A 14,090-nucleotide genomic window follows, 5' to 3' on the forward strand; every position below is an offset into this window, starting at 1 on the left:
ACACAGAGAGAGAGAGAGAGGCAGAGACACAGGCAGAGGGAGAAGCAGGCTCCATGCACCGGGAGCCCGATGTGGGATTCGATCCCGGGTCTCCAGGATCGCGCCCTGGGCCAAAGGCAGGCGCCAAACCGCTGTGCCACCCAGGGATCCCGACTTTCTTCTATCTTTTATCAGAGTAGAAAATCTTTCCCGGAAGTTCTCTCCAGAAGATTGACATTTCAATTAGATGGGATTTCCTCAACATGACTCAGTAATGTGAGGATAGAATGGACATGATTGGCTTAGATCAACTTAATTTGTTATTTAGGTCAACACATTTTGTTCTGAATGAAATCAAGATTCTGTTGGTAAGGAAGACGGAGGGTTTGGCAGTTAAACGTACAACCAACATTGTTCACCATATGCTTCTCTTCTTTTCTTTCTCTGATGTCACTTTAGGATTTTACCTGCTATAAACTTGCTGATGTCTTCCAAATCTACTATATAGTTCTAACTTTTCTCCTGAGTTCCAGACACATTATTATCTGTCCATTGTACATCTTCATTTGGGTATCTTGCCTGTAGCTTGAATTATGGCTAAAATGGTACTCCTTATACTTCACCCTGGAACTGAGAACTCCATATTTCTACCAAAAATACTGAGTAAGGAACCACTGTTCACTCATTCTCTAGGACCAGGAAATTGAGAGTCACTTTGGACTACACCTTCCTCATTATTTCCCATATCTAATTTCAAGATTCCTTGACTCTCACTTTTTCTAATTCAACATATCTTGTATCCATGCTTTTCAAATGGATCCATTAGTTTTTAATGTGGTTCTATATGTGTGAGTTTGTATGGCTATATGAACACAAGTGTTGCGTATGTGTAATGGAAGCTTTACACGAACCTGGAAATATTATCGTTCTTTTTTAAAGAAAGATTTATTTATTTTTATTTGAGAGAGAGAGAAAGAAGGAGGTGAGGGGAGGGGCAGAGGGAGAGAATCTCCCTCCTTTTTTTTAAATTAAATAATAAATTTATTTTTTATTGGTGTTCAATTTGCCAACATACAGAATAACACCCAGTGCTCATCCCGTCAAGTGCCCCCTCAGTGCCCGCCACCCAGTCACCCCCACCCCCCGCCCTCCTCCCCTTCCACCACCCCTAGTTCGTTTCCCAGAGTTAGGAGTCTTCCATGTTCTGTTTCCCTTTCTGATATTTCCTACCCATTTCTTCTCCTGAGAATCTCCCTCCTGAGCAGGGAGCCTGCTGTGGTACCAGAACTCACCACCCTGAGATCACGACCTGAGCCTAAATCAAGAGTCAGATGCTCAACCAACTGAGCCACCTAGGATCCTCTCATTCTTTTTTTTTTTTTTTTTTTTAAGAGAGATTTATTTATTTATTTATTTATTTATGACACATAGAGAGAGGCAGAGATATAGGCAGAGGGAGAAGCAGGCTCCTTAAAGGTAGCCTTGTGTGGGATTGAATCCCAGGACCCTGGATCACAACCTGAGCCATGGGTAGATGCTCAATCACTGAGCCATCCAGGTGCCCCCCTCCTTTTAAAAAACTATTTATTTATTTATTTATTTGAGAGAGAGAGAGTGAGAGAGAGAGAGAGAGATCACAAGCAGGGGGAAAGGGAGAAGGAGAGGCAGATTCCCTGCTGAGTAGGGAGCCCAACACAGGACTTGATCCTAGGACTCTGGGATCATGACCCAAGCCAAAGGCAGATGCTTAACTGACTGAGCCACCCAGGTGCCCTCCCCTTATTCTTAATATCATTTATGCATATTAGCAAGCTAATAAAGGAGAGAGAAAAACCATACAACCTTGTTTTGGTTTTCTAAAGTAACACTAATTACAGTTATTTATGTGAGGTTTTATAATTTGTTCCTAATTACCACACATTAAAATAATGATTAAGACAATACATGTGTGTCAGATTTATTTCTTTTAGTAAGTTTTATTTAATTATGACTTATAATAATGTATTAATTGTTATTGTTGATAGTAATATAATACTGTAGTTTGATCACAACTTTTAGAACCTTGGAACATTGTTTACATTCCAGAGAAGAAAGTTTAGATTTACAGTAGTCTCAAGTGACCAAAGTTGTTTATCCCATTTTAGCTAGTAAAACGTGATAGCAGGTGAAATTGAATGAAACAAGAATGCTTAAGCAATTTAAAAGTAGAAGAGTGAAAGATTGGTTAATTATCAGCACAATGTATTAATATAATTTATTATCACATTATAGGGCTTCTAGGTACTACAAAAAGCAGAACTTGGACCAAAGTGCCTTAGTGTTACTAAATCAAACTCATTTAGCCTAAAAAACACTCTTTACTATTGTTAAGGATGACCAGTAACAGAGAATGCAAGGAATTGACATAAATATAATAATATGTTATAATTACCTTAAATATATTTAAAAATATATATGTATACATAAATAGTAATAAATATTCATGCTTTCCTTTCTTGAGGCTCAGTATTTCATTCAAGAAGCATTTTACTAGACTGATCTCACTGATTGGCATAAAATTCTGTTGAGGCAGAAAGGATATCTTCCCCTCCATTTTGAAGATGATCAAACTGAGGTCCCAGAAACTTACAGTATTTGATTAGGAGTCCGTCAGCAACTTAAAGGCAAGCTGTTAGAACGAAATTCTGGGCCTATGACTTCTCATTCCAACTCCTGTTGTGGGTATTTAGTTTTCTAATGCCTCAGTTACTTAACCCATCTGTAATATGGGTAGAATCTTTTCAGTAGCCATAGTCAGTAGCCCTGGTCTTCCCAAGATTGTTATCAAGAGTAATAATGAAACTAATTGGTAGTTTGCAAAGTATAGGGTGTTCTTTAAATAACAAACAATATTATATGTTAGTGTTGGTTCCATTAGACCTTGCTCACTCTCTTACAAAGAGAGTAAACATTCATTTGGAATTACAAAGGCTCAGCACATTCTCAGCAAGTGACTACGAGTAAAGGATTGGACTCCTCCATGTACACAGTACATGTGGACTGTCAACACATCACAAGTTATAGACTCCAGAGTCAAGGCTGGGTTTCCAGTAACCAAAAGTCAGTGATAGAGGGTTGCCCTCTTGCCATGTGTACCAGTTTTCGTTCCTGTGTGGCAATGAACAACTTTGGCTGGGCAACTGATGTGAAGTAGTGCTTACTGCCATGACGCTCCCAAAAGAAAAGAAGGTTTGTCTCGTCTCTGATAGTTTTGGGTGTCTCAGGCATCTCCTATGATAAGGACAACAGAGGTATGTTAGAGAACAAGATTCTAGACAAAGAACTGAAATGCAATCCCTTGACTTCTGGCCTTTGTGAGAAATATAGCTCTTTAGGACTCTGACTCTGAAATATGATGATATAGATTCTTCATTCATTTGTTCATTCAGCAAGCATTTATTACATGACTATTAGATGTGTGGCCCAGTCTACACATAATAGTTAATTTCCTTACTTAACTGGAGAGAAATCCAAATTAGTCATGAATATTGCCAATGACACTAGTGTCTCACTGTATCCTGGCAGGTAGAGTAAGACACTGTTCTTGTCCTGCCTTCAACATGAGGATAAGACATTTTGCATAAAATCTGAGCACTAGCAATTGAGACCTCTAAACATTTTGACCTCTAAGTATGCAGATCATATCTTTGGGAAAATAATTTATTATTAGAGATGTTTATCTCCATATTTAAGCCAGCAGTTAAAAGTTTAAAAAAATCCCAAACACACACATACACTTCCAGGTATATCAGCAACTGGCTCTTCTCAATATAATTTTTGACAATTGTGATCTCTTTAGGCTGTATTATTCTTGAGAGTATGAATGGAATAACAATACTTTCATGGAAAAGTGAAATTCAGATTTCAACTTGAGATGCTTCTACTGTGTTCTTTTTAATTTAGAGAAACTTCTTAAGGTTTCCTTGGGGTTTTTAATGTCAACAAAAATTTATTTCCCAAACCCATTCCTCTCCTAGTTTTTTCCCAACTCAGTAAATGTATTTTCTTCACACCCTCCTGTTGGTTCTATCTCTAAAACATCATCAGTTCTGTCTACTTATTTCTATCTGTCTCACTACCCCAACTCCCATGACTATTATTATTATCTCCTAATTGAGCTCTGTGCTTTCTCCAATGTCTTCCTGCCAACCTATTCTCCATTTTAGAAAATATAAGTGAAGTCAGGACACTTCCCTGTTTGAAACCCTTTCATGGTTTTTCATTGTACCTCAAAGGAAACCTAAATGCAAGGCTCTGCAAACAATAGCCTCTGCTTATCTTTCCTCCTTCTTACAGTGCCCTGGTTCTAGAGTGTTCCTTCTGATTTCTGAAGCTGGCTTTAAACTCTCGAAGCTCTAGGTCCTAGATATGCTCAGATCCCTCTGTTTGGAATGCTAACCCTCACTCATCCCCTTGCATGTCATGCTCCTTCCTATCATCAGATCCCATTTCACAGGGAGCTCTGCTCTTGCCACTGTATGTAAAGAGCACTCTCCCATTTTTCTTGATCTCAGCTCCCTGTTCATTTGCTTTATGGCATCTTGTATTTTTTTGCTAGTTGTTTGGCTTGTCTACTGTCTGTGTCCTCAAGAAGACCAAGTTCTATAAGGCTAGGGACTTTGGCTTACCATGATGGTCTACATAGTTGTTGGCACTATGTTTGAAAAATAGAAGGCTCTCAATAAATAATGCCTGTTGAATGAATTCATGAATGGAGCTACTGCCCTAGTCTGTAGAGATTACTTTTACCTCAGTTGATCCAGGTAGAGAAATGCATGCACCTACAAAAATCCTGGTTGGATTTGGGGGTTTGCAATATACATTTACTAAATAAGAGTCACCTATTTATCAGTGGAGTGAGCATCTAAAGCTACAGTGGATGTGTTTAGGTGTCTATATGTTTGAGGGGAAGGTGGTAGTAGAGATGGGGCTGGGATGAGGGATAATGCTGACACCAATGAAGAGAGAGGTAATAGAGTCAAAAGGCCAGGGTTTGAGTCTTGGCTCGTTTTTTTGCTTTGTGCCCATTGGCAAGTGATTAACACTCTCTGCTCCTAGTTGGCTTATTTGAGTTTCTTGGAAGAAGGCCCCATTGTCCTAATGCCTACCATCACATAGGTCAGATGGTAGATGTTAGTAAGATGGATGCCCTGGGTTGGAAGGTGACTAGGGTCAGGCAGGGTAAGGAAAAAGAAGGAAGAAGGCAATTTACCTTTTTATTCACTCTTGCCACCTCCATTTTACTTTCTCATAGATCCTGCCTAGAAGTGCCTCTGGGGATAGGTGAGAAGTAGCATTTGGGGCCAGGTGGGCAGGTAGAAACTGTGTTAGGAAGGGAAAAGGACTGTGCCACCCTGCTAGGGGTATCTGCCTATTGGAATCATTCACAAACATGGGATGTAAATGAAGGTAAATTGGAGACTGAGAACCACTGACCTTTAGCAATACAGGTTCATCTTCATTTTGGGCACTCACAAAGAGTCGAGTTTTTGATATTCTTAGAGTCACAGGAAGTTTAGAATCTTCTGATGTGTAAGCTCCCATGTCAAACTTCACTAGCAAAGAGAAAAGCCAAAAAGGAAGTAAATCCATTGTTATTTGAATGAAATCAAGTGTTATGTAGATTGTGTGTATGTGTGTTTGTAGTTAGGTCTCCAACTATGGTGTAAACACCAGAATGGAATTCCACACATCTTTGTATCCTTCACAATGTCTGCTACATTTACTAGGCAGGTAAATACTTGGTTAATGTCTTTAGAATTTTCTGTGTTGAATGAATGCCTGGGGGCTGGCTATTTGTTGAATCTCTTATAATTACATTAGTGGGATAAGACCCTTCAACTTATGAGCTCATGAGTTTATAATAACCTAAAATGGAGGGGTTTAGGGAAGCTGATATACTCATGTTGCTAGTGCTAGTGAAAACTAGTTGCTTTCCTTAGAGAACAGTGCTTAATAAGAACTATATGATTGTTTATTCCTAGGAACCAGGAGTTCCATTTTTGGGGTATGCTCCAAAGAAATAACCTCATAGAGAAAAATTATATATACAAAGATATTTGCAGTATAGTTACTTAGAGCAAACCCAAGGCACCCAAATAGCAACATGATTGAATATTCTAGTGCCATTAAAATGCCTGGGTGGCTCAGTTGGTTAAGTGTCTGCCTTCTGCTCAGGTCATGATCTCTAGGTCCTGGGATTGAGCCCCTCATGGAGCTTTCTGCTCAGCAGGGAATTTGCTTTTCTCTTTCTCTCCCTCTGCCCCTCCCCATCACTTGTTCTCTCTCTTTCAAATGAATAAAATCTTTAAAAAAATGGCAAATATGTATGCTATTTCAATACGTGAGGAAATTATGTGAAATTATATTAAGTAGGAAAATACAGCACAAAATAATTTGTAAATGTCAAGGAGTAGAAAGCATATTATCTGAAGTATGTCCAATCAGAAAAAGCCCTGTTTGTTTTTTGCAAAGTAGTCTCTTTGGAGTTCTGAAAATAATTTTGTATACTGAGGGCATGTCCTAAAGCTAAAATACATACACCATGGAGATTGGATTTGTGTGACAAAATTTCTTGGATACTAAATTTCATCCTCCAGAACATATTGTCAGCTTATTGGGTGTTTTGCTTCACAACTATGTTATTAAAGATGATGATTCTTTTCAGTTTGATGATACTTGTAGGTTTGAGCAGCAGGCTTTCTAATGGGGAATGATTGCTCCTATTGGCTTCTGGGTAAATCTGAATAAGTCATTTAATATTCCTGAGAGTTTCTTCATCTTTAAAACCAAAGATAAGAGTGTCTGAGAGAATCAAAGGAGCTACTTCATCAGAAAGCTTTATATTCGGTGCTCTCAAAGATAGGAAACTTCTCTCTTGTATAGCTTCCTGATTTGGCTGAAGCTCCCATCCTTGCCTAGGATTTTACTGGGGATGTTGTGCTTCATCCTATTCAGTAACTATACTGAACTATACTGCATCCTACTGCAGTAACTATATTGCAAATATCTTTGTATATATAGTTTTTCTCTATGAGGTTATTTCTTTGGTGCATACCCCAAAAATGGAACTCCTGGTTCCTAGGAATAATCATATAGTTCTTATTAAGCACTGTTCTCTAAGGAAAGCAACTAGTTTTCACCAGCACTAGGAACATGAGTGTATCAGCTTCCCTAAACCCCTCCATTTTAGGTTATTATAAACTCATGAGCTCCAAGTTGAAGGGTCTCATCCCACTAATGTAATTATAAGAGATTCGACAAATAGCCATCCTAAGAATTGTGCAAAGCTAGGAATCTAGAGAGGTTTATATTTTGAAAGCAAAAAGTTAGAAAGAAATACAGAAATAAGAGGAGGGGAGAATGACAGAGCTGTACATTTACCTGCATCATCCAAATTCTGTAATGCAGCAGTCATGAGGTAATTTCCTCCTGTTTGTCGAACTATACTTTGATTGAGGTTGTCATTCAGGATGAATTGGGATTTGATGATCCTTATATAGTTGTATTTTTCATTGTTATGGAAGTTGTATGCTACTGATCTGGGCTTCATGATTACTAAAACCATTATCACAAGCTCAGATTAATGTCTATGAACAAACACAGGTAATATATCTGCTCTAATACAAGTATCAACATTAACTATGGAAGGGACATTAGGAATATTTCAATCCAGGTGAAAAAATTGAGAAAGAAGTGAAGTTACCCAGTCAGCAGAAATAGTTTCTAGGATTATCTTTGTGGCTACTTATTTCTTTTTAAACTTCAATTCCTTAGGCAGTAATTTTTTAAAAATAGATTATTTGTTAAATATTCTCATTTTGGTTGTTTGGAGGTTTCTAAGAAAACAGGAAGACTGCTAACATTCACATCTACATTTTTCAGATGAATACACTCTAAGGAAAAAAATGAATATATTAAGACTTATATTTGTTACTGAGGATATAAGTCTAAATGACAACCCCCTTTCTGAACAGTGGTATAAATCAACAACTTCACAAATCCTCATGGTTCTGAGTAATTTTATGACTAGGAATCTATTCTAAGGAAATAGTGATAAAAATAAGGATATAATATGGATGTTAATTGTTATATATTTATAATGTTGAAAAATTGGTACTCTAGAATGCCCTTGGTATATTGCTAAGTGAAAAAAGCTGAATATAAGATTGTATATAATATAATCCTCATAATATTTGTTTATATGTGTGTATGTGCATGGAAAAGACTTTAAGGACATACCATAGTTCTGGCAGTGGCAAACTCTTAGTGGTAGTATGAATAATTTTTATTTTCTTTTACATTTTCTTTTATCTTCCTGTTTTCTAGGTGAATGTGTATCAGTGTTTACCTGTTACTTTAAAAAGCTATTATTGGGCAGCCCGGGTGGCTCAGTGGTTTAGCGCCTGGAGACCCGGGATCGAGTCCCACATCAGGCTCCCTGTATGGAGCCTGCTTCTCCCTCTGCCTGTGTCTCTGCCTCTCTCTCTGTGTCTCTCATGAATAAATAAATAAAATCTTAAAAAAAAGCTATTATTTAAAACCTATTGGGTTTATGTTTCATGTAGAGGCTTATACAGTAGAAGCATGGGAGAATAATCCTGACTGTTAAAATCAGAACTGAATTTGGTTTAAACTTCTTCTGCTTATACACTATGTGACTTCTCTAACTGAGCTTAGTTTTAGTTTCCTCCTATGTAAAATGAGAATATTAGATTGTTGTGAAGTGTAAGGATAATATAGCCAGTAATAAATTAGCAATGTTGGTAGTAGTAAGAAAGGTAGTAGTAGTAATGGGAGTAGTAGTAGTAGGAGGAAGATGAGGAGGAATAACAAAACCTAATGTTTATTGGGTATTTATGTTCCAGGCATCATTCTAGTCCAGGAGCTTGCAAGTATAGATTCATTTCATCTTCACAAGTGGGGCCCTGATTATCTCCATTTTACAGTAGAGGAAACTGAAGTATAGAAAGGTTAAGTAACTTACAAAGGAGCATAGTTATTATCTGGAGGAACATAGCTTGTGAGTAGTATGTAACTGCTTTCTGTCACAAGGATAAAAGGCACATGACCTTTACAATATGGCCACAAAATGCACCCGTGAGGAAGTATTCTGTAGACTCAGGCAACTCACTGCTGCTCTCTTCCCACTGGAGAAGGACAAAAATTAATTTTCCTTCCTTGTGGTTACTAGACTGATGTCTGGTTGCCCCCTTATTACTCTTATTCTAGGTTTTATTTTCTGCTAGCTCTGTTTGCTTAAAAATGGAAAACAAAGATATTATTTGTACTTGACCTCTTACCTTCTTCTGTGTCATTGGCAATGTCTTCCAGGTCATCATTGGTGATGAATTGACTTAAACTCAACCGTCTCTTCTTTAGAATCTTCCCATTGGCTGCCACCACTACCACACTTTCCTTGAAGGTAAGCTGGGATGTCTTTGAGATTTCAGAGGTACTCAGAGACATGCAATCCTTATGAAGTGGGTCACAGCTCATATCATAGAAGGATTTCTATGAAGAAGGAAAATAGAAACTGAAGGGCTATATGTGGTCATAGGAAGAGATCCCTTTCAGCAGAAGTTTTATCTAATAGATTTAGTGAGAAGGATCTCTATTTCATCAATCTTCTCCCCTTTCCCTCTCTCCTTCCCTCCTTCCCCCGTCCTCTTTTTCTCCTTCCCTCCCACCTTTCCCTTGGAAAATCTGTTGAGCATGGAGAATGTCATCAACAATTAGTGTAGAGAGGCAGTTGGTCTCACTTATAATGAAGAAATATATGTCTCTGAACCTCTAGTGAGGGCGAAACAAAAGCTTCTAGGATTCAAGCTATTGCTGTTTTCTCCTGGTAGAGAAAATACTGCATAAGAATAGTAACCCCATAAGAATTGCAGTCATTTACTTACCTGATTCAGAGAGAGATGGTCAATTTCAGAACTGTATTCTTCATTTTCACTGTCAAACAAGATAATGAGAATGTAATTCTGTTTGTTACATCTCTGCAGTTGTTTTAATGACCACATTAGCTTTGGTAACATACATGGTCATTACTGCCATCTTTGAAAATTAAGGATTTCTATACGTATACATACATATGTGCAGTAATTTGTGCCTCACTAATTTGGAATTAGTAATCATCAGTAATTGTCACTGAACTGTACCTGTGCTTTATCTCTAAAAATGGGGCTTGGCTAACAAATTGAAGGGTTGTAGTTGAATTTCAAGGAAAAATGTTAACCTCCTCAGAGGAAAATGCTTTTGAAGCATTAAAATTTTTAAAAAATGTTAACCAAGTAGGTCATGTGTTATACACTACTTTCATGTATTCACTTAAACAGATGTAATAATGTATACTTGGGAACTATCCAGGCAACATTTTGATAGCTTGGTTTGTGTTAGTATATACTAATAGATAATGGGAATACCTTGTTTGTTTAAAGTATCCTATAATTTAACATTTTATTCATTTACCCTTATGTCTGAATGAGTTTTGACTGTGTGTGTGCATTCACATGCTCAAATTGCTATGGAGCCATTACCTATTCCAGACTGAGATCCAGAAGTTTTCCTGAGAATGATTTCTCTCTCTGACAGTCCATTAAAACCCATTACAATATCAGAGTATGTGAACCTGACTGAGGCTGTGTCTAAGTAGATGTTGAAATTCATTAGTTCTTAGGAGACAGTAAAAATAATTTTTCAAAAAAAAATAATTTTTCTAAAATGGCTATCTCCCTGTCAGTGTCATCTCAGTGTAGCATGCTAGAAGCTTACTCTTTCTGGATCTTTGCTGAATCTGCCCTGACTTCAGAGGTAGGACACATCTCTATTTATGCTTCTGCCAGTCTGGCTCCATGCTAGTTACTGTAATCCTAGGTAGATTATCATGTACCTTGATCTCCTCATTAAATTGCAAGAGATAGAACTGATTTCCTACCTGTAACAGTTCTTCAGGTCTTCAAAGAGGTCAGGAACTTTGGCCATCTTGATTTCTGCAACAGAGAACATGAGTGGCTGTCAGCTTAGCCAGCCACTGAACCAAATACCTGCAAGCGGAATCACCACTGCTTTGTGCTTCTTGAGAAGCTTAATGAATGACTTAGTCCACACTCAGCATTTTCCCCATTCTTCTTTTCACTCCCTTGTGTTATCTGCATATGTATCTGCCTCCTCTCCTAGATTGCAAACTTCTTTTAAAGCTTTGATATTCTCTATGTGCTCAACCCAGTGCATTGTACACAGTAGGTATCCAATGAATGCTTGGATAAATTAAAGAAAAAACCTACAAGAATGAGGTATTTGCCTTACATAGATGTAAGAGAGAGACAGATTTGGAAATTTCTAGTTTTCTCTTAGTAATTTTGGTAATAGAGCCTCCTTCCAAGGGAAGGCTCGGCTGCACCCACAATGCCTTCATATGAAACCAGTTCTTCTGTTCCTCAGTTCCTCATCAGTAGAAAGAATTATTTTCTGAAATCTGACCGTGATTATAACTCACACACCAAACCAGGCACAGACAAGAAAGGAAGGAAAAGGCTTGAACTTCAGAGAAGGCAGTTTGAGAGACAATGGCCAAGGAGAAAAGCAAAATATATTTTAAAAGTCAAAGATGTGATAAGGACAATACCTTTGCTGACTCAGGAGACAATGAAACGACTCCCTCTCTGTCTGGATACTTAGCCCTAGTCAGACTACTTCGCCTTTTGTCTTCTTGGAGTAGGCGTGGTCTGTGTGCGTCACAGGGGAATTTACAGGGAAGAATTGTATTTTTTTTTTTTTATCTTCCTTTAACCGGAAACTGGCCAAATAACGACAGATTACATACTTGATAATAGTGTTGTTTACAGAGATTCCAGGACTTCCTAACTTGGCTCATTTATATGGCTTTGCTCTAAACAATTATAAACATGTAGTCTTAGAAAAAGGGAAGAAGGACAGGAAATTTAAGTTTCTAAAAACATAGTGGTGGCGAGGAAGAGAGAACTCCTAAAATCAGAATTCTAGGTGGTTGGAATTAGACAGGAACTTAGGAACTGTAGTTTGTGTTTTAGCTTAATTTGTTTTTTGTACCCCAGCGCTGAGTATGGATTGATGGAATGCTTGGCAGCCCCTGGCAGATAAGGATTGGCTGTGAGGGAAGATGATCTATCTTTTCTGAAGAGGGAGATTTGCTTGAATAGGCATAAATCACTCTGAGAATGTGGAGACAACCTCCTGGTTAGGGCAGGGTAGGGGAGAGAAAATGATAACTATAAGAAGTCTTAGTCCTCTTACTCCTCTGAATATTGTTAACCCATTTCCTACAGAAGTGACAGGGCTTTAGGAGAGAACTCTCTGCTCTGGCCATGTTATAGCAAAGTGGCTCTCTATCAGGACCCAAAGGAAGTCTGGTCTTTTCTAGAATAAACCTAAGGTGTGTGAGGATAGCTGCAGACTCAGGGAAATATGGGCAAGCCCTGGCCAAAAGCTGGTAGCTGGATTTGAGAATAGAGGTTGAGGGAAGGGGAGGGACTTTTATATAGACACTACATCAGTGTTGCCTGGCTGTTATTATCAAAGATTTTATTGGCATCTTGAGGCTGGCCCAGTTCAGGTGGTACAACATCAGACTCTTGGCAGATAAATGTTGAAGGTTTCCTGGTTGGAGTTTAAGCCATGTAAAAAGAAATTTTTTTTTAAAGATTTTACTTATTTATTTGACAGAGATATCCAGAGAGCATAAATGGCAGAGGGAGGAGAAGCAGACCCTCTCTGAGCAGGATGACTGATGCAGGGCTCCATCCCAAAACCCTGGGATCATGACTTGAGCCAAAGGCAGATGCCTAGCCAACTGAGCCACTCAGGTGCTGCTAAGCCAAGTAAATTTTAGATAAAGAAAATGGATGGAAAAAGAGGGTAGAGGAGAGGAATAAAAAGGTAAAGAGAGAAAGTGAGGCACTGCAGTGTAACATGGTATAAAAAGGCAAAACTGCTCAGAACTGGGAGTAAAGTGGCTGTGTGAGTTGGGTAGAGTATTTTCTCTAGTCTTATTTAACAGCAAGTAGGGGTTGGTTAGATGTTCTTTAAGGTCTAGACTAAGTGCAAAATCTCTGATTCTGATTCTATTGCCAGTCCAGATCCTCTTGTTCATAAACCTGGTCACAATAGTTATAAACAAGAGCCACAGAAATAATGTATCCTAGATGTAGGCAATGTAAATTTAAGACTAGATTGGGACAGATCTTGCGTGTCTCTGGAAGGATCCTTGTTTGAATGGTGATGGTAGCCAATTTTCTATGTCTGTGGTTCTCCTTTAGGCAATACAGATATTAATCCTGGTTATTCCTTCTGCGTCCTGGAGATCTTGTGAGGGCTATTACCAAGAAATAATTGCAAACCACACTATGAATATGGGCTGCTATGGAGATGCAACTAAACAAAAATAATAACAATGCTAATGATAGCTTCTGTCACTTGGGAACCTATATAGTCATTATTGTAACACCTTACTTCACTGAAGAATATATAGTTCTTATGAAAACATTGCTTTGAAAATTTTAACAAGGAGGACATTTTCAGGTGAAGGCCTCCCTTGAAACCCTGAAGATATTTAGTTCCTGGAAGGAATGTATAGCACCTGTTTGGTAATCCAGGAAAACATCCTTGGTCCTACCTTTAGTGGTTACACCCATCCTGGCCTATGTCCCTCATGTAGAGAATTGGAATTCCCCGAATATGGTTATTGACTTTCTCAAGGACAGTTGGAATTTTTTCTAGATAGCCAACTTAGGCTGAGATTTCACTAAACTTTTTCCTTCATATGACCTTTTTGGAAATTGGCTTTTAAAGGGAACAACATGGATGAGGTTTAGAGAGTGGGAGTTCTCACTTTGGGGGAACCTACTTTTCTGTATGTATGTACCTGTACTGACTTGTAAGTCTCATCACTAGACCATCTCTACCTAGGGAATGGAGAGAGAAACATGCTAGGTAGAGCTCTGTTGGAGCCCAGGGGTCCTTGGGGGCTTCAAATACCCATCTCTTGACTCTGAGGGGGCTTCAACAACTGTTAGTCAATTTCCACCCAGATCATA

The 14,090-nt window shown here is 38.3% G+C and overlaps 1 protein-coding gene and 1 long non-coding RNA gene across 3 annotated transcripts in view; one reads left to right on the forward strand and one right to left on the reverse strand.

Moving 5' to 3' along the window:
* The window catches only part of LOC129510731 (uncharacterized), a 61,637-nt gene that overhangs the window by 2,922 nt on the left and 44,625 nt on the right, over positions 1 to 14,090 (forward strand). For both annotated transcript variants that reach the window (XR_008664679.1, XR_008664680.1), the window contains exon 2: positions 9,352 to 9,442. This is a non-coding gene — a long non-coding RNA (uncharacterized LOC129510731). The remainder of the gene's footprint in view (positions 1 to 9,351; positions 9,443 to 14,090) is intronic.
* IL1A (interleukin 1 alpha) lies at positions 1,931 to 11,680 on the reverse strand. Its single transcript, XM_055326926.1, has 7 exons — positions 11,645 to 11,680; positions 10,955 to 11,009; positions 9,924 to 9,972; positions 9,321 to 9,531; positions 7,402 to 7,575; positions 5,455 to 5,573; positions 1,931 to 3,249 (listed from the first exon to the last, which is right to left on the reverse strand). Exons 2-7 carry the CDS (start codon positions 10,999 to 11,001, stop codon positions 3,052 to 3,054), a joined length of 798 nt encoding a protein of 265 aa, XP_055182901.1. The 5' UTR covers positions 11,002 to 11,009; positions 11,645 to 11,680; the 3' UTR covers positions 1,931 to 3,051.

The sequence above is a fragment of the Nyctereutes procyonoides genome, unplaced genomic scaffold (genome assembly GCF_905146905.1).
Source record: "Nyctereutes procyonoides isolate TBG_1078 unplaced genomic scaffold, NYPRO_anot_genome, whole genome shotgun sequence".
Taxonomy (NCBI): domain Eukaryota; kingdom Metazoa; phylum Chordata; class Mammalia; order Carnivora; family Canidae; genus Nyctereutes; species Nyctereutes procyonoides.

Excerpts from the sequence above, each read along its gene's own strand:
- IL1A (XM_055326926.1), bottom strand. The coding sequence starts at position 11,001 with ATGGCCAAAGTTCCTGACCTCTTTGAAGACCTGAAGAACTGTTACAG. Across the intron at positions 5,574-7,401 it reads ACAGAATTTGGATGATGCAG|TGAAGTTTGACATGGGAGCT; the intron begins GTAAATGTACAG and ends TCTCTTTGCTAG. Across the intron at positions 3,250-5,454 it reads ATGAACCTGTATTGCTAAAG|GAGATGCCTGAGACACCCAA; the intron begins GTCAGTGGTTCT and ends TCCTTATCATAG.